Raw genomic sequence first — 20957 nt, 5'->3', positions numbered from 1 at the left:
GTACTACTTTAGATATCAATAGGAGCTATCATGTCCATTATTAATTTGGCTTAATCAAATTTAAACATCATCCAAGGCATCTACAGACATCTTCGTTCTTCAAATTTCTCCTTCTAAATCTAAGCCAGCATCTCTTTTTGAACTTACTGAGCTTAATCGCGGTGAAAACATTAGTTCAGGAAATCTGATCTATCATATCTGGCCTTGTCACTTTCCCTTCAGGACTCAGTTGCAAAAATTGCTATCCAGCTAAACTATACAAATTGAAATCATTCATTCTTCATCCATGTCCTCTTTATTGGATGTACTGTATAAATCTCATGCACCTGTTTTCAATAGAGGAGCATGTTATCAATATCACAGTAGAGGAGATTGTACTGGGAAATTTAGATAAGATTCCCTACGGTGTGGAAACAGGCCTCTTGGCCCAACAAATCCACACTGCCCTTGGAGCATCCCGCACAAACCATCTTCCTATAACCCACACACCCCTGAGCACTGCAGGCAATTTAGCATGGCCAATCCACCTAGCCTGCACATCTTTGGACTGTGGGAGGAAACCAGAGCACCTGGAGGAAACCCATGCAGACATACGGAGAATGTGCAAACTCCACACAGCCATCCACAGGTGGTATCAAACCCATGTCCCTGGTGCTGTGAGGCAGCAGTGCTAACCACTGAGCCACCGTGCCACCCCAATGTTCAGCCATGTAGGATTCTTGGCTTTATAAATAGCCATAAGGTATAGTCAGAAGAATGTTAATGTTAACATTTTATTTATCACAGGTGGAGTATTGCTTCTAGTTCTGGGTACCACACTTTAGGAAGGATGCAAAAAACTTTACAGAGTAGATATTTAAATGGTACCAGGGATGTAGAGAATCTAGATAAACTGTTCCACTTAAACTATAGAGCATTAAGGGAAATTTAATAGTGGTCTTCAAAATCTTGAAGGGATTTGCTGCAGTAAATGAAGAAAACTTTTCCAGTGTCAGATGAACATACTTAAAATAATTGATGAAAGAATTAGAGGAAAGGTGAAAAAAGTTTTTTTAAACAGTGAGGTATCGTTCTTTAGAATGCAATACTTGAAGGGCTGGTGAAAGGACATTCAATTACGTACTTGGCGGGGAAAAATTACAAAGTCTGTGGGAGAAAAAGAGAGTATTGGGATTTATCAGATAGCTCTTTCTAAAAGCTGGTACAGTCGCAGTAGACTAATTAGCCTCATTCTACAGTGTGCTGTATGATGACGTTTTGAATCTCAAACAGAATGTCTGGCTTTAGGTTTCCCTTCCAGCAAAAAGGCTGATTTGATACTTCAGGTTTTGAGTTTAAGTTTAGATTATGCTGTTTGTTGCATTGGCAATGTCATTCTGATTATATGCTGGTAATTTTAAATACACTTTGCGTTGATTGAAGAATTGTTTGCTATTGTTAAAAAATGCCGTTTTGGTTCCCACATGGCATGAAGAAAGTTTGAGTTTAATATTGGGTGTCTGCTGACTTTAAATGTTAAAAGAAAAATGTTATCTGTGTTATTTTCATTATTTCATGCAATGTTGACCAAATTAAATATATTTAAAAACTAATACTTGAATACTAATTGAATAAAGAGCCTAAGAATCTGTTAATGCTGGATCTGTCTGAAATATGCCTGACAAAAATTTCAACTGCCATTTATGAGAACCTGGGACAAACTAAGTCTGCCCATAAAGTAGAGTGTGATATCATTTCTAAGCATGCATGTATATGTGTAGGTGAAATAATGTGAATTACATATTGAGGTGATTTAAGAATAAGAGCATGGCAGACGCAAGACATTTCAGGAGGCATACTAGTCTGAAAAAGCCCAACATTTTCAGAAGCTAAGCAGACTCAGGCCTGGTTAGTACTTGCATGGGAGATCACCCTAGGATACCAGGCTTTAGGGCTGTTTGGCACAGAAGTAGTGTTCCACCTCTGAGGAAGAAGGCCTGGCTTCCAGTCCCACCTGCTCTAGGGGCTCACAATTACATCTCTTAACAGGTTGATATTCTTTCTTTTAAAAAAAGGGTTGAAATTTCATTTTGGAGCAGGTGGATGTACTGCCTGAATTGCTTCAGTGCACGAGCTAATGCCTGTTGCTTTCACTTAGTCATAATCCCAACCCATTGTACTGAGTCACATTGCAGTGTAGATCGCTCATGCCTGATGGTGGATTCAGGGCAGGTTCTCTGCAGGATTGCTGCCACTCAGTGGAGAATTTGCCATTGCCAGCAAGGAAAATTGGTGTATTGTCTAATAAGGGAGAGGAACCATAAAACAGACCAAGGTGCTAGAGGAGTTTTATTTATAATTCTAATATCGCTTTGAATAAACAGCTGAGAGTGTTGGAGTAGTTATAGACAAAGATGAGAGGGAAGCATGGCTACTTTGACATCCTATCTTTCCAGCTTGCCTACCAAGAAGTTTCCCACAGCCCTTTGCATTTCACCTCCCCCATTTTACAGGTACTAAGACACATTTGTGTGTGAGATCAGTAGAACAGCAGTGGGAAGGCATAGAAATGGAGGATTTCCAAGTAGTTAGAAGATGCACACGTGATATGCAGGTGGTTAGGCCAAAATCCCTGCTGAGAGTGGGGAGAAGTTTGGTTGTAGGCTGTAAATTCTCATGGGTGGTCGGTGTAATGGTGAAAATGTTATGCTAAGAGTGTGCAGTACCACGCTGTCTCACTGCGTTATTGTGGGGTATGGATCAAAGTTATATGGTGGAAAATTACTAACTTGTTCATCGCATTGGTATGAAATTGATTATTTTAGATATTCTACGGTGTGATTTTTTCTTTTACTTTTCCTTAGGATGATATTGAAATGGCAAAATACATCTCACGGTTGTTCACTGCAAGACACAAATTTTATAAACAGAATAAAATCTGCGCAGAGTAAGTATACTGACAATTACACTTATTTTCATATGCACCAAGACTGCCAACAGATAATTTATTTGAGCATGGTGTTGCTTTCAATTATATTATGCTCTTTCAAAAGTGACAGAGTCAAAGGTAGGCAAAATTTTAGTATTTGTATGATTTGATTTCCCCAATTCACCCTCATCAAGGGTGTTTCAATATTGCATTTTTCATATACTTTGTCTCAATTGACAGTTATGCTTTTCTATTGTCCTTCAAGGCTTTGTTGCTTCATGCAGATATTAGATGTTTCCCAACATGATTTTAAATGCGTAACCAAATTCTAGCTGTTTTGTTGGGTGAAGGAGCTGATAAGGAAGATATCTTTCAGGTCTGTTGACATTATTAAATAAACAGAGTTAATTGAAGAGATACAAAAAGAATTTGTTCTACAGTTGTTTCAAATCCTATACAGAATTTAATGTAATGCACCAAAGTCTGAAGGGGCATAGTTTGAAAATTTTGAATTTCAAGATTTTCAACCTTTGGATGTATACCTGTCAGTTTAGCAGAACTAAACTTTATGTAAGAAAGGTAATTGAGCCTCTGGAGGTTAGAAATTTCAAGCAACACTAAGTAATGGCAATTTAAAGGATTACCTATATTTATTTAACAAGGTCAGCAAAAACAGGATTTGCTTGAATTCAGCAATAATTTAGCTTTGAAACTATCAGTTAATGTAAATATTTATCAGCAACCCCAGATGTTTTCCATTACTGTAGAGATAAGGTGCTCAGTATGGAACTTGCTTGCATCACCTGAACGTTCTTTTTTAAAAAAGGATTAACTTGCCGAATACTAACAGAAGGAAGGCCCAAGAAACCGCAAATATTAATTGTGATAAATGTTGAAACCCATCCCAACAAATAATTACACAATGTCAAGCACCTTTTGCAACTCCGCAAATCCTAAAGCAGACCTTGTCAAAATGCAGTCAGATGGGGCCAATATCTAGGTTTGAGCTGATAAGTGGTGAGCAGCATTCATTGTGCATAAGTGCCAAGCATTAACCTTCTCCAACAAGAAAGAATCTAACCATTGCTCTTTGACGTTCAATGGGATTGCCATTGCTGAATTCCCCGCTATCAACTGCCTGTGGCTATGACATGACTCCTATCCTTGAACTGGACTCCCCAGCACCTGTTCATTATCCACAAGACCCAAGTCAACAGTGTGTGGGTATATTCTCCACCTAACTGGATGAGCACAGCTCCAACAACTCTCAAGAAGCTTGACACCATCCAGGACAACGCAGCCCCCTTGATTGGCATCACATTCACAAGCATCCACTCCCTCCACCACCTATACTTAATATCAGCAATGTATTCCATCTACAAGATGCACTGTGGAAACTCAGCAATGCTCCTTGGATATGGAGATAATGGGAACTGCAGATGCTGGAAAATCCAAGATAACAAAGTGTGGAGCTGGATGAACACAGCAGGCCAAGCAGCGTTGCTCCAAAGATGCTGCTTGTCCTGCTGTGTTCATCTAGCGCCATACTTTGTTATCTCAAATGCTCCTTAGAAAGCATCTTCCAAACTCATGACCACTACCATCCATGACAAGTACGACAGATGCTTGGAAACACCACTGCTTGCAAGTTCCCAACTGAGATACTTCCTTGATGCGGAAATACGTTACTGTTCCTTCAGTGTCATTGGTTCAGATTCCTGGATCTCCCTCCCAAAGGGCATTGTGGATCTACCTACACCAAATGGACTGTAGTGGTCCAAGAAGCAAACTTACTAGATTCTTCTGAAGGGTAATTGAAGCATATGCAATAAGTACAGGCTCATTTAGAGATGCTCACATCCCACTGAGGACGGATTGAATGGCTGGTCTGATGGTATGGTCTCAAGGATGTAGAACAGAAGGAGAGAGACTAGTGAAGTCTGAGGGTCGTAATCTGGAGGGGAATAGTCAAAAAGTAGATTATGAGGGAGGTATGTTGGCTCTTTAAATCCACAATCAGCAGCCAGTGAAAGTACTTGAGTCAGGCTCATGAAGATCACAGATTCCCCCTAACGCTGAACATGCACAAAAACGAGCTACTGATCCTGAATTTAAAAATGCCAACATACATCCCTCCACAAATACCTTTAGACGATTCGCCTAAAGATTACGACCCTCAGACTTCACTATCAGCCCCTCTCCTTGAGTGACATGTCTGCAGGTATCAGGAATCTTATCAGAAGGTTAGGGAAGCAAATGACCCAGTCTCAACCATGTAGTTGGATGACTCTGCAGTTCACCTTTCTTCCCCAGAGAATCCTAGTAACTTTTGGGTCAACTGACAGGAGCCTGTCTCCTGGAATAAATTAACCCTTGTTTTTAATATTAGAAGAATTCTTCCTTCATTGTCACCAGTTTGAGATTGAGCATTATGATCGAGCGTTTAGCTGATGATTTCCTGATGATTTTTTTATTGCAAACCATTCATCATTTTTATAAGACGAAATGTGGAATGCAGCTTAGGATAAATATTCAATGTGCTGTTTATTGAGATTGATGAGTCTATATTAATCAATAGATGAGGCTGTTGGGTAACAGTGTCCAATCAGTCAAATTTAATTTTTATTACATCGTATTGTTGAACTTGTACTCTTACTTTGGGGATCACATGTAATTTTGGCCAGTACTATTGTTAAAACCAAACAGTTACCTTGGTTAATAGGAAACTCTTGATCCATAGTTTTTAACTATAATTTCCTCAAATTTTATGTTCCTATCAACCACTACAGCTAAACTTAAACGAAACACTATACCAGTGCTTAGGAAAAGGAAATAAAGATTATAAAGTGTTCAGAGTCGGGATTCTTCAAGTGTAAAGAACGAGGAAAATAGAGTGACTTAATTTACAACAAAGAAAATACTGGTAGAAAAGGGAAGATAAGTGATGTGTTGCAGCTGCAGCATCTTGATGTTTCTGGTCACCAAGGTGACCAGCATCTATGCATATTTGCAGCTTGAGCAACTTCCAATCAGAGTTGAGTTGGAGTCCTAGATGCCAGATCAGGGAGGGAGACATTACCTGGAAATTTTGCTCCCCGTTGGATTAGTGTTACACCTCGCTGGGGTAGAATGTTGGAAATCAAGCCCAGATATTCCCAGAGTAATCACAAATGTTAAACGATTTATAAAAGTAATCCAAATACTTAAGCTAAAACAAAGAATGGTGAATCCTAAGATATGAAACAAAAACAAATTGTGAGAGAAACTTAGGCCTAGCAGTATCGGCAAAGAGAAGGCTGAGTTAAAATTTTGAGCCCAGTCACCCTTTTTTAGAATGAGTTTCAAATGTGTCTCCACAGATGCTTCCAGACTTGCTGAGTTTCCCAGCAATTACAGGACAAAAAGGAAAGGGCTTCCTGCAGATAACACTAGAATGGAGATTATGCTATAATAGAAGCTAGTGTAAGGGATCACTTGATTCATTGAGAGTTGTGAATTAGGGGAAAAAAATTGATTCCAGGCCAATCTGTCATGTAGACAGATCTGCAAGTATGAAAATTTCTCCAGGTTACTTATCTTCTCGACCCAGGTTGATAGAAAACATGGTCCAGGTTTCTGTACTTAACAATGACTATATATTTCAAATAAATAAATTTTAGATACACATATGGACTATTGATACATAATTCTGCTAGTTAAAACTCAAAACCCACTTACATATTTGCAGGAGGCACAGCCCAACTGACTTATACTTACAAAGTTTCTGATTTATTGGTTAAAAGCCACAGCTTACAGCAATTTATGAGAGAAATAAACTGGCTTTGTTTAGGCTCCAAGTGATTTTTGCTATAGAGAAGGGACAGCACCCTCCTTTCTGGAGGTTTGATGGTTTCTGAGCAACTATTTGTTCTGCTAATTGGGAGCCAATCTCCCAGTTGTTACAGGCATAAGGTCTTTATCATTTGTCTATGGAGTAGTGACCAGTTGTCAATCAGCTTCTTGTTGCCAGCTAATCCCCCTTCACACTCATCTCCTGGCTCCAGCTAACCACTCCTCCTGCTCGAACAAACTAAAGTATAAACAGCATTTAAAATGAGTGTCTTGCTTTGAAAAAGTGCAGTACTCCTTTCCACCATCCTTGATTTTTAAAACAGCCCTGTTACTATTTCAGTGCACAATCAACAATAGAGAAAAATATAAAGATACAGTCCTTATTAAGTAATTCAAACTTGGCTTGTGATTAAAGGCAGGCGGTGTGATTGTAAGTCAAGCAAATATGGGGACCCAAGCAACAGCCTTTGAGAAGCCTTTGACCCTATAATTGTTCAACAGATACCAAACTTTCAAGCTGTATGGATGAGAGTGTTGGTTGCAGGGAGGAAGAGCAAGTTGACCAAGGCACCATGGTGCATGGAGCCACTCAGGTGCCAGGATGAAATAGGAACAGAGTTGTTGTAGGAGACAGTTTAGTTAGAAAGATAAATACTGTTTTCTGCAACTGAGAGTGAGAGACCTGAAGGATATGTTGTCTGCCAGGGTTAAGGATATCTCCTCTAGTCTGGAATGGAATTTGGAGTGGGAGAGAGAATGTCCAGGTATCATCATCCACAATGGTACGAATGACATTGATAGGACTGGAAAAGAAGTTCTGACAAAATTTAAGTGTCAGGAACTAAACTGAAAAGCAGAATGTCTACGGTCATAATTTCAGGCTTACTATTGGAGCCACAGGCAAAGCCAAGGAGTTAAATGTCTGGCTCAGAGATTGTTGTGAGAAGGATGATTTTCAGTTCATGAAGCACTGGTATTAGTATGGGTGTAGAAGGAGAGCTGTTGAACTGGGACAGGATTCACTCAAACCATGCTGGAACTGGTGTCCTGGTGAATTGATTATCTCAGGCTGATTTTGTTTGAGTGCTGTGGATTCAAAGTAACCGGATCATGAAACTATTTTTAACAGCTGTGCTTCAAATAAGCGACATAACAAGTTTTAAGCTATTATTGAAATTAAGGTAAATCAGGAATTTACCTTGAATCAGGAATTTAATTGGCATTAAATCAGGATTGACTTAATCATTACGATCAAGCACTAGCTTCAATTTGGGAAATGACACATTAAGAGCAATTGTTGAGCAGGAGTCATACAATTAGAACCAATTTAATAGTGAAGCAATTAATGCAGATCACAGTTCATTTACTTTGTTCATTCTGTAGGTTCTAACTATTGTTTGTGAAATACTTTCAGGAAAAGTAACTGCAGCATGACTTTCTGGAGTTTGGCTGAGTACAGAACTGAATCTGCTTTCTGTTCTAGGAATTGCATTTGGCTCAGGTCTTGTAAGAATGCATGTTCTCCCTTTAGCTCTCAGATAAAGAAGAAATATCAATAGATTTTGCAAAATAGATATTTTGTACATGGTTGCGGCTTCCCTCAGAAGTAATGTTGAAAGTTTGGACGTCGTGACTTAAGTGTCAGCTGAGGAGCATGCCCCAGGGCACACACTACCAAGAGATAATTTGAAACCAGTATTGTGGAGATTTCTCCATAGCTTTTGCCAGGTCAGAAACCCAATGTAACGTGAATAAATATCCTGCAACCCTGCACACCATAGAGGATAGAGGAAAATCTCAGTGAGAACTTTGGAGTAACTATTTGCACTACTTAGCAAGGAGAAAACAGGCAACTTTTAGCTGCTAGGAAATGCTGAGAACCTGCTAAACCTAATGACCACACCTCATCCTATTGATTTTTCTCAGTTTTTTAGCTGTCACCTGTTCGATTTGAAAGACTGGTTAACTGTCGGGATAGAAGGTTTTGGGTAAAATGCCATAAGCTAGAGGGCAGAGGATATTGCTATAGGTGGAGTTTAAAATGTTACATCAGCGTTCAGTAGATTGGAGGGGAACAGATCACATTTGGTGAACGTGGTCTGGGAGGATAACTCGGGGAAGTGTTCCTGCTGCTCTTGGCCCATAAGAAGTGTCAGAAGAGTGCTTTGTATGCTGGATTTGGAAACTCCCACCTTCTTTCAGCTGCTTAGCTCCAGGGAAATGTGGCTCACATTTGTTAAATGTCATAGTCACAGAAAATGTGATTCACGACTTTTGGTCATTTCAGAGGCATGGGGCAGTGATAGAGCAATTCAGACAAGAAGTTGAGTAGTAAGAATGGTGTTCAGTGGTATCAGAACTTGCAGGAGTTCAGGATGAACATTTAGATAGCAAAGTAGAGGGACTAAACATAGTTTTTTTTAATATATTGGGGATGATGGCACGCATGGAGGAGAATGATACAATTCTTGGAGAAAGGAAGCTAATTACAATATTTGGCCAGCATCACAACAGGAAGTGAAGTTGAGTGATCAGCAGTACATTGTGAAGGAAATAAGAGGCAGTTGTCACAGTCAGAATCACCGTGCAGAGGGCATGGAAGGAGATGAAGCAGCAACTAAACATAAATGAGAGTTGCAGGTTTGGGCAACAGGCCTAAGGGAAAAGAGAGGAAACCACTGAACACATCATTTCGGTCTTCATAATAAACATTTCTGAGTTCTTTACACTTTGGTAGTTATCTTTGAATTTAATTCTTTGAGGCAATCACTTTCATTTCTTAGATAACAAAGTGTGGGCCTGGATGAACACAGCAGGCCAAGCAGCATCTCAGGAACACAAAAGCTGACGTTTCGGGCCTAGACCCTTCTTTTGTTATCTTGGATTCTCCAGCATCTGCAGTTCCCATTATTTCTGATACGACTTTCATTTCTTAGATCACTTGGAATTCTGACTAACACAGGATTAATGTTTGAGCCATCTATCACAAGTTGGGTTTTGTGCATTTGCACGTCTCTGAACTGTACATTTCTTGATTCATTGTTCTTGTATCCATTTCACACTTGTAACTTTAATGATTTATGGTTGCTGAGAAAGAACCCACAAATGGGCACTTGTAATCAGAAAGTATTCTTGCTTTCAGTTCTGGTTTTAACATTCAATATGATGATAAGAAGAAATTTCCCACTATCTCTACCTACATGTAAGCATTCCTTCCACATTCCTAACCTCCCTGTAATTTAACTATACCTTGTCTTTAGGATTAACACCACTAATAGCATGTGCTTTTTTCTGAGGTTTAATTTTCTTGGATTTATCTATTTATAATATGTTAAAAGTATAACTAGAGCCTAAAAGCCAATGAAATGAAGCATAAATTCAGCTGGAGTAGAACACTGCAAATGCATGTGTGGAGTGGGCATAATTATCCCCAAAACACTGAGGAGAAAGCAATCTCAGGAGACAGTCACATAGAAAAGGGTAGTCTGCTTATGTGAGAGTAACAGAATCTGAGAGGAGGACCTCATCCAATCACAGCTTCTGCCTCTCGTGTTGCTCCAGTCATAGATTCCCCCTCCATTGCTCTTCAAGCCCCAGGATCTTTAATTGGACAAGAGACAAGGTTGGGTGACAGAAATCCTGGAGGTGGTGGACTTTGGTCGCATCATTACCAATCTGTGGAAATCCTGTGGAAGGCAGAGCATAAGAATCAGAAAGTGAAACCAAGATGATGAAGTCTCAGTCTTTGTTGAGTCGATGATTGTCAACAAGGGTCAGACCCTCTCAGATTGGTGCTCAGTCTGAGCTTCAGCTATAAGTGGAGCAGTTATCCCAATGCTATTGGAAAAGAAGGAGAGAAAGAAAGAAAGATACAATTTGTAACCAAAAATAAGACAGAGAAGAAGTCTAGGCATTCTGGAATACCTTGTAAAGATCAACAAACGATAATGCAAAGCATTTCGCTTAAGGGAATAAAGATGCAGCGGTGTCCAACATGACATTAATTATTTTAGGGCTGCAAAACGGGTTCAAGAGATTTAAATGAATCAATCAGCTTCTGAGAGAATCGAGGCTGAGATTTGGAAGAGAGACATGTATGTGTTACTGATTTGGAGGAGGAGGCTGGTCATAATATGGCTGTGATGTTTATTTGATACATTACCTAAGAAAATGTTTGAAATTCATTCAAAATCAATTAGTTGGCCAATTTTAATTAGATTGCCCAGTTCCAGACTGCAGTCTGAAATAATTTGAAGGATTCAATACCTGTGTCATTCAGGTGCTTCCACCATCCCATTCTCAATACAGAATGAGGAGTGTTATTTATCAAAAATGTTTTTAAAATTTTCTAGATTCCAAATTGAAAGATTTAGAAATATTTGTATGTATAAAATCATTGGTATTTGTGCTACTTAGCTATCTAAAGATAGAATTGCAGCTCCCCTCGCCAAGCTCTTCCAGAACAGTTACAACACTGGCTTCTACCCAGCAATGTGGAAAGTGAATTAGGTATGGCCTGTACACAAAACGCAGGATAAATCCAACCTGACCCCATCTGTCTACTCTCAATCATCAGTAAGGTGATGGTCGGTGTCATTACCCATGCTGTTAGCAGCACCTACTCAGCGATAACCTGCTCAGTGACGCTCAATTTCAGTTCAGCCAGAGCCACTCAGCTCCTGACCTCACTACAGCCTTGGTTCAAACCCGGACAAAAGAGCTTAATTCCAGAGGTGAGGTGAGAGTGGAACAGCTGTGACATCAAGGCTGCATTTGACTGAGCGTGGCATCAAGGAGCCCTAGCAAAACGGGAAGCAATAGGTGTCAGGGACCAAACTGTGGTGGTTGGAGCCATACCTGACACACAGGAAGATGGTTTTGGCTTTTAGAGGTCAGTCATCTCAGCTCCAGGACGTCTCTGCAGGAGTTCTTCAGGGTAACATCCTCGGCCCAATCAGCTTCAGCTGCTTCCATCAAAAAACTTTCCAGCAGCATATTGTTAGAAGTGGGAACGTTTGCCAATGATTGCACAATGTTCAGCGTCATTCACAACTCTCCAGATGCTAAAGCAGTCCGTGTTCAAATGCAACAGGTTCTGGACAATATCCAAGTCAATACAGTGTGGAGCTGGAGGATCTCAGCAGGTCAGGCAACGCCAGAGGACCAGGAGAATCGACATTTTGAGTCTACTGCTTTCTTCAATATCCAAGCTTTGGCTGACAACTAGAAAGTAACATGCTTGCCTCAGAAATGCCACACAAAGACCATCTCCAATAAGAGACAATAAACACCTCGCCTTGACATTCAATGGTGTTACCATCAATGAATACCCCACTGTCAACGTTCTGGGGGTTAACATTGACCCGAAACTCAACTGGACTTGCCAGATAAACACAGTGGCTACAAGAACAAGTCAGAGCTATGTATGCTGCCGTGAATAACTCATCTCCTGACTCTCCTCTCTACTGTTTACAAGGCACAAGTCAGGAGTGTAATAGAATACTTCCCACTTGCCTGGATGGATACAGCTGCAACTACACTCTAGAAGTTTGACCCCATCCAGGACAAAGCATTCTTCTTGTTTGGTACATATCTACAAGCATCCCTTCCCTCCATCACCCTCCCTAAAGCCATTGTGGATCTACTTGTAGCACGTGGACTGCAGCAGTTCAGGGAGGCAGCTCCCCACCACCTTCTCAAGGGCAACAAGGGATGCCAATAAGTGCTGGTCAGCCAGTGATGTAAATGTCCTGTGAGTCAATTTTTAAGAAAACCCTGCAAGGGGTAGACACAAGTACAGATGGTAATGTTAGCACGTGACTGCCAGCATTCCCAGTAATCTTTAATTCTTCTGCATGACCTCTGAGATGCATGCGTACCAGCAACTTCTGGAACCAGAAATCATTGCTGCTAACAGTTTTGACACAGTGATTGTCCACACTTCTTTGGGGCGTCATTGGTTATGTACCATCTAATGAAGGAGTTGGTGAGACCAAAAAAACTGAACCTCTGTAAATGGAAAAGTCGGGTCAATTTCCATGCTGTATGACCCTGAGTAGCTCCCAAAAATCAAAAAGCAGAATTAAGTCTCAAAACGTCTTGAACAAAATTGGTTTTGAACCTCAGTGGAGAGTAAGTCAGGCATTTGACCTGCATCTTCCTGATATTGCGAGGCAGTTTTGATTAAAATTAAAACTTCAGATTTGGGATTCAATAAATTCCAAAACCCATTATAGCACTAAAGCAGGGGAACTTTAATAGGTCTTGCTTCATATAGACATCAATGTGAGAATTTAAGCAGTCATTATAGTACTACATATGCCTGTAATCTAGCTCTACACATTAATTTTTTGCATTCTTGCATTATCACTAAGTGATAATGGTTCAACGTCTTGGTTTTGGTACAAGGTTAGCTGCAGGTACCCAGTGGTACTTGCAAGAATGCTTGTGTCATTTTAACGATGTGATTCTAGTCATTTTGTAAAATCTTTGAATCAAAAACCCAGGTTGTTGGTGCAGCCTACTAGAATAATGTGCCTTAGAACGCAGTAAGACATATTACACGTATTAATGTCTTAAAAGCTGTGAAATTTTGTATTTATAACATTTGCAATGACCTATTAAAAGAAATTTCCTGTTGTTGTTTGCCATAACAAAAGGATCTGTAGAATAGAAGCAATAGGAAAATGGCTCACTTGACCATGGTATTTGTTTTGCTGATTAAAAGAAAAGTTATATTGTTCACCAGTACACAAAGGTTTCTCTGCACAAACTGATTAAGAAAGACCATTGGAGCATGATCTCTAAAGGTTAATACTTGGTATATTTCTTTACAAGAGTATGACAGCGTAGTGGTCATGTTACTGGACTACTAACCCAGCTACCTGGTTTAATGATCTGGGACTAAGAGTTCAAATCTTAATAAGGCAACTGGAAAATTTAAATTCAATTAATTAGATAAACCTGGAATAAAAAAACTAATTACAGTATTGGTACTTGTGAAACTATTCAAATGTCTTTAAAAAATGTATCTAGTTCACTCCTATCCTTTTGGGAGGATAAATGGTTGTCCTTGCCCGGCTGATATGTTTGTAATTTCAGATGTCCAGCAATGTGTGGACTCTTAGCTGTTCTCTGAAATAACTTAGCAAGCACTCGGTTCTGCAAATAGTGAAGGATAATAAATGACATTGATGCCTGCATCCTGTCGATGAACTTTTTAAGACATTTAATTATGTGTCAAAGCTACCTTTTTTGTATTTTGAGCACTAAGAATATAAGTGTGAAGAATGGCTTTCTTTCCCTGGAAATTTGCAATCTACGATGCATGTGTTTGTAACCGAGCAATAAGTCCCTCAAGGAGAAGGATTATCCAAGTTCTGTTCTTGAACTGCTAATATTTAATGGTATTTTCTCACAGACAAACACAGTCATGTTCCCCGACGCCAATCAGGAGACAACCCACATGGAGCAGATCATCTTTGGTATGCTTACTGTCACCAGTACTATATGTGGCATTGGATAGCAATGACTAATTAAACAGGGTCTTATTTAACCTTCTAATTTATATCTTATTTTGTAAAATATTTCCTGTACACACAATCCTGTAGATAATTCTCATGTTGTAAGCATCAGGAGTTTAGATGTTGTTTTCTTTTACTTTTTCTCTAAACATAAACACTTAGAAAATATCAGGTTTTTTTTTCCTTTTGCTACATTAAAAGATTGTCTCACAAATTGTTTTATATTTCAGTTAGTTTGTCTCCTGATCCTCTTTGGATTTAATTTACTGGAAAATATTCTAAGAAGGATTTCACCTATGATTCTTGTGTTAATAAGAAGTAAAAGGCAGATAATATTGATGTAATAAGATGATGAATATTTTTATTATGTCTTGTTAAGATAAGATTTATTTGCTAAATATGTCAGAAGGGATGGTATCAAAATGGCATGAACCTGTTTGGGGCAACTTTCGTTAACTGCCCAGTTAATTGAATGGCAAATCAGGATAAGCGGAAACGCCTGTTTTTACCCTTCCTCACTCGGGGTACTGCAGTCACCTATCCTGCCATCTCTGCTGAGATCAATTGATTTGGCACACATAAAGGCCTGTTTTACTGGCCTGAAACCAGCACCAAAGAGCCAGATGTGGTGGTGGGGATGAGCAGATACCCATTTCACAGTGGAAGCCTGCCACCCATCCCAACAGCATTGGAGTCCATGGTTTATGCCTGGAACAGATTTTGAGCCCTTTGAATTCAAATGATGAAGCGAGTGCAGGGAGGCTTAAAGCCACTTGGTGTTTAGCCACAGAATGTGCTGTACAATCTGTGGTCAATATTCTCAGTGCCTGGCAACTAAACCAAGGCAGTCTGTGGAAAGCACTTTATTTTGCAATCAACTCCTGTTTCTCCTGTATCCATATTAAATTAAAGATCCAGTGCTTGCTTCGTTTCAATAGAAATCCTTCCACCACTTCCTTCTGTTCTACAATCTGCCCTGCTTCGGGAATCTGGGCCAGCCACTTGTAGTGTTTTCTGAAACTTGATCGTGATTGATACAAATTTCCCATGAACTTGCCGGTAGCTTCAATAAGCATGCATATTAGGTGTTGCACTGGGATTGCTAATTTGGGAGCTCTTGATTTATTTAACTCAATGATTTACTTAACTTTCCCAAATGAATCATCAGAACAAGACTTTTAACAAAATTAGTTCTTGTATCTCCCCATCCTTGGCTCATGATTCTCTAGAAATTATTTGCATTAGTAAATTCCAGTTTCAAAATTTGTGCTGATTTATGTATTACCAGAAATTTCTACCAATGGTGTAAGACTGGATAATATTTAAAATCACATCTTTGGATTTTAAGCAGCTGTTCTCATCATAATCAGAGAACAAATGTGTGATTCAATTTTCAGTCAAGTGCTTCTGTTAATTCATGATCCTCACCAGCTTGGTAGTTTATATTAAAAATGTTATAGTTCAGCATCTGTCCAAATTTCTCCGCAGGACATGGTGAATCTGATAGGATTCACTTCTTGTCCACTCACTAATTGATCTGAGCTAGGGAAGGCCAAAGTCATTTGTGGCTGCATTACTTGTATTAATGGCACTTCTGTGGGATTTTTACCAAAGTTATGTCAATGGAATAAAAGAAATGGAAAGGAAATTCACCCTCTAGCAATTAACACATTATGTTTGCTTACATTGAAGGTTCCAAGAATATGTAATCTTCCAAGAAATAACATTCTAATTTTTCTCAATTTCTGATTCGCTTTTGGTCCTGTTTCAGCAGTTTTATGTTTCCAATAGATGAAGAACCCCATCCAGCTCACAATTTATCGAACCGTAGCGAACCTGTCAACTTAATTTCAAACATTAATGTCATTAGGGCTAAGGGAAGAGAGAGATCACCTTTGATATTATGACAGTACAATGGATTTAATTTTCAAAAGTGTTTAATGTTAAATATTGTCAATTTTCATATTTGCTTCTGAAAGACGTTACAATATGAAATTAATCGCTGTCCTAATGTGCTTATGTGCAAATAGTGCTGTTTCTCATTTTCATACAATTTTTATTGCTTGATTTTAGCCAAGGCAACAACCATTTATAATGTCACCAATGCACGTTCAATATGGAGAGCATTATACTGAAACAAACACCTCGCAAGGTACTTCTCTTATTTTGTTGCCAAATATCTAGTATATCTTGGCTTATTTCTAGTGGTGACATTACTGTTGGAACAGTGCTGGATGCCAGTGTTATGGCCCAGATGAAGCTTATTGTTACGGTTCCAAAGAAGGGTCACTGGACCCGAAACTCTGCTGTCTCTCAACAGACCTTCTGAGTTTTTGCAGCAATCTCAATTTTGTTTCTGATTTCCAGCATTCACAGTCCTTTGGGTTTGTTGATGCTCTGCAATTGAATGGCAATCAAAATAACTCAGTGATGTTCATCATTTTTGTTCAGTCTTAATTATGCAATAATTTTGGAAGGTGGGTGGAGAAAAAGGTAGAAAAGGAAAGAACGCGTGACTGGATTAAATTGGATTACTGGAAAGACTGGTCTCATGTTCATTGCATCAGTTGTTGCTGGTGCAAAGCCGCCTTTGAATTAAGTATTTGTTTAGCTTTATTCTCTTCTGTTTTATGTATTCTAAATGTATATTGTTAGTTGACTGTGTAAATGCATTGAGCATACGCGTTTGGCATCAATTATCACGAGACGATGCCTTATTCAGACCATTGGCATATGAAGAATTCTACCCGTAAGTCAGCTGCTGTGGAAATAAGCATGTTTTATTACACACAAACATGGGAATTCGGATCTGGAATAGGCCACTCGGCTCTTTAAGCCAACCCCATCATTCAGTAAGAACATTATTTGATTTTGACCTCAACCCTACAATCCTTCCTACCCTGGTAACCTTTTACCTCTTTGCTTATCATGAATCTATCTGCCTCTGTCTTAGAATATTCAAACGTTCTGCCTTCACCACCTTTTGATGAAGAGAGTCCCAAAGACACTGGCCACTTTGAGAGAAACAATTTTCCTTATCTCTGTCTTAAATGGACAACTCTTAACTTTTAACCAGTGATTCTCCCACAAGAGGAACGGTCCTCTCCACATCAATCCAATGTTTCAATCAAGTCACTTCTCACTCTTCCAAAGTCTAATGGATATGAGCCAAGCCTGTCCAGCCTTCCTTCATATGAGGACTTAATGATTCCAGGTATTAGTCTAGTAAACTTTCTTGAAATGCTTTCCTCACATTTACATTTTAGCTTAAGTAGAGAGACCAGGACTATACACGGGACTCCAGATGTGGTCTCATTTATACCCTGTACAGCCAAAGTATATCCTCCCTATTTGTGTACTAACTTCCCCCCCACAATAAATGTTGTGGCACAGATTGAGTATATAAAGCTAGTGATTTTACTGTAGACTGAGATATCATCTCTGTGACCTTTGAATTAGTAAAGCTTTAAATTGCTGTCTTTTAATCATAATTTTTAACTGTCTATGCTTTACTTTAGATAGTATTTACCATGGCAATGAGGAAAGATTCTACTGCAGATCTCAGTCTAGTTTGGACAGATGTCCAATGGAATATAATTACATGAATGGAACTGTGCCAAATGGCAGTGTGTATAGTGCTTCTAGCATGAACTCATTGAATCATTCACAGAACTTCATCCAGGCATCGCCAGTGTCCTCTAACCTCAGCATTCCTGGAAGTGACATCATGCGTGCAGATTACATCCCCAGCCACAGGCACAGTGCTATCATTGTGCCCTCATACAGGCCTACGCCTGACTATGAGACTGTAATGAGGCAAATGAAACGAGGCGTCATTCATATGGATTGTCAAAGTCAGTCATTGAGAAATCTTAATATTGGGAATACTCATGCATACAATCAGCCAGAACCTATGGTTTACAGTCAACCGGAGATCAGGGAGCGATCACAATATCCCTCTCGATATGGGTCAAAGCACAGTTATAACAAACCTGTAGCCACTTCTGCTCAACAAAATGCCAGCCATCCAACATCTACCCGGACAGCAAATAGTGCAATCTCACACACAGTAAGCACACCAGAGCTTGCCAATATGCAGTTACAAGGTACTCAGAATTACAGTACTACCCACATGTTAAGAAACCATTTTTGTAGACCGCCTCCTCCGTATCCACGTCCTCGGCCTGCCACCAGTACACCAGACCTTGCCAGTCACCGCCATAGGTATGTTAGTGGCAGTAGCCCTGATTTAGTCAGTCGACGAGTACAGCTCTTTGTGAAAACATTTCAAGAGGACAGTTCACCTGTCGTGCATCAGTCCTTGCAGGAAGTCAGTGAACCCCTCACAACAGCCAAACATCATGCAGCTGTTAACAAACGCCACAGCCTAGAGGTAATTAGCAACATGGTACGGGGTATGGAGGCCATGGCACTGAAAACTTTAAGTGCTTCAGTCCCTCAGCGTAGGAACACCATGCGTGACCAACGGTGTCAAGATGACCAGGTCCAAGAGGCTCAACAGCAACCTTCGTTTCATCACAAGAAGACCTTGTCAGATGCCACAATGCTAATTCACAGCAGTGAAAGTGAAGATGAAGAAGACACACCTGACTATGATGTCCAAATACCAACATTTAATGACAATATGGACTATCGAGCCCAGCTGCAGGCAGCATTGGCAAAAATACCAAACAAACCCCCTCCTGAATACCCAGGAAACAAAAAAAGTATAAGCAATGGAGCCTTAAGACAGGAACAAGCTAAAATTTCAGACTTTATTATCAGGACCAAACTGCCAGGTCCTGAACTGGATTCATTCTCACGTAATGAACAGATGACACTTAATGGGTCTTCACTCGGGCCTTCCATTTCTGAGCCTGATCTCACCAGTGTGAAAGAGCGTGTCAAAAAGGAGCCAGTCAAAGAAAGACCTGTATCAGAACTGTTTTCTACTGAAGACAGCATTGTGGAAAGGGAAATCATGTTGAGGGTAATTGTTTTTACTTTTAATATCAATGATGTATATTTATGCAATTAGAAAAAAAAAGCTGGTTTAGAATTTAGTTTTGATTAATTATATCTTTTACATTTCAGTCACAAAGGGTTAGAGATACCATGACTCATATCCATATTGCATAGCTAAAGATTATAAAATATCTTTTATTGCATGAAGAGATATTTAATTATTTCTATTAACAGAGAATTCAGTATGTTGTGTTTCTGCAGAAAAAAAATCATATTATGATTCCCTTAAAGTTGGTGATATAGAACATAGAACAGTACACTACAGTACAGGCCCTTCGGCCTATGATGTTGTGCCGACCTATTATCATACAAAGATCAAACTACCCTGCATACCCTACATTTTGCTATCCTCCATGTGCCAATCCAAGAGTCGCTTAAAAATCTCTAAAGTCTCTAACTCCACTACCACTGCCAACACCACTCTCTGTGTAATGAACCAACCTCTGACGTCTCCCCTATACCTTTGTCCAGACACCTTCAAATTATGCCCCCTCGTAATAGTCATTTTCCCCCTGAGAAAAAGCTTCTGGCTATCCACTCTATCTATGCCTCATCATCTTGTAAACCTCTATCAAGTCACCTCTCATCCTTCTTCAGTCCAATGAAAAAAGCCCTAGCTCTCTCAGCCTTTCCTCATAAGACCTGCCCACCAGTCCTGGGAGCATCCCGGTAAATCTCCTCTCCACCGTCTCTAAAGCTTCCCCATCTTTCCTATAATGACGCAACCAGAACTGAACACAATATTCGATGTGTAGTCTAACGAGGGTTTTATAGAGCTGCAGCATAAGCTCGCAACTCTTAAACTCAATTCCCCTGCCAATGAAAGCCAACGTACCCTGCACCTTGTTTATAACCCATCAACTTGGGTGGCAACTTTGAGGGATCTGTGGGCGTGGACTGGAAGATCCCTCTCTCCACGCTGCCAAGAATCCTGCCATTCACCTTGTATTCTGCATTCAAATTCAACCTTCCAAAATGAATCACTTCACACTTTCCTGGGTTAAGTTCCATGTGCCACTTCTTTGACCAGCTATGCATCCTGTTAATGTTCCACTGCAACCTACAACAGCCCTTCACAACTCCACCAACCTTCGTGTCATCGACAAACTCACTAACCCACCCGTCCACTTCCTCATCAAAGTCATTTATGAGGATCACAAAGAGCAGAGGCCCCAGAACAGATCCCTGTGGAACACCACTGGTCACTGAGCTCCAAGACAAAGATTTTCCATCTATTACCATCCTCTGTCTTCTATGGGACAGCCAGTTTAGTATCCAGACAGCCAAAATTCCCTGAATCCAATGCCTCCTTACTTTCTGAATAAGCCTACCATGGAGAACCTTATCAAACACCTTGCTAAAATCCACGTACACCACACATTCTGCTCTGCCTTCACCAATATGTTTTGTGACATCCTGAAAGAATTCAATAAGGCTTCTGATGCATGACCTGCCCCTCTCAAAGCCATGCTGATTATTTCTAAACAAACTGTGCTTTTCCAAATAATCATAAATACTATCTCTCAGAATCCACTCCAATAATTTGCCCACGACAGAAGTAAAACTGGCTGGACTGTAATTCCCAGGATTATCCCTCTTCCCTTTCTTGAACAAAGGAATGACATTTGCCACCCTCCAATCTTCTGGTACTACTCCAGTGGACAGTGAGG

At 39.8% G+C, this 20957-nt stretch overlaps 1 protein-coding gene across 5 annotated transcripts in view; it reads left to right on the top strand.

Moving 5' to 3' along the window:
• LOC125454778 (tyrosine-protein phosphatase non-receptor type 14-like) overlaps nucleotides 1–20957 on the top strand; it is a 278893-nt gene that overhangs the window by 223701 nt on the left and 34235 nt on the right. For all 5 annotated transcript variants that reach the window (XM_059648575.1, XM_048535977.2, XM_059648573.1 and 2 more), the window contains 4 exons: nucleotides 2844–2926; nucleotides 14160–14223; nucleotides 16336–16414; nucleotides 17781–19252. In XM_059648575.1, coding sequence (XP_059504558.1) covers nucleotides 2844–2926; nucleotides 14160–14223; nucleotides 16336–16414; nucleotides 17781–19252 — 1698 coding nt within the window. The remainder of the gene's footprint in view (nucleotides 1–2843; nucleotides 2927–14159; nucleotides 14224–16335; nucleotides 16415–17780; nucleotides 19253–20957) is intronic.

This window comes from Stegostoma tigrinum, chromosome 9, assembly GCF_030684315.1.
Source record: "Stegostoma tigrinum isolate sSteTig4 chromosome 9, sSteTig4.hap1, whole genome shotgun sequence".
Taxonomy (NCBI): domain Eukaryota; kingdom Metazoa; phylum Chordata; class Chondrichthyes; order Orectolobiformes; family Stegostomatidae; genus Stegostoma; species Stegostoma tigrinum.
Note: the sequence above shows the minus strand (reverse complement) of the source record. Positions and strands in the feature narration are given on the sequence as shown.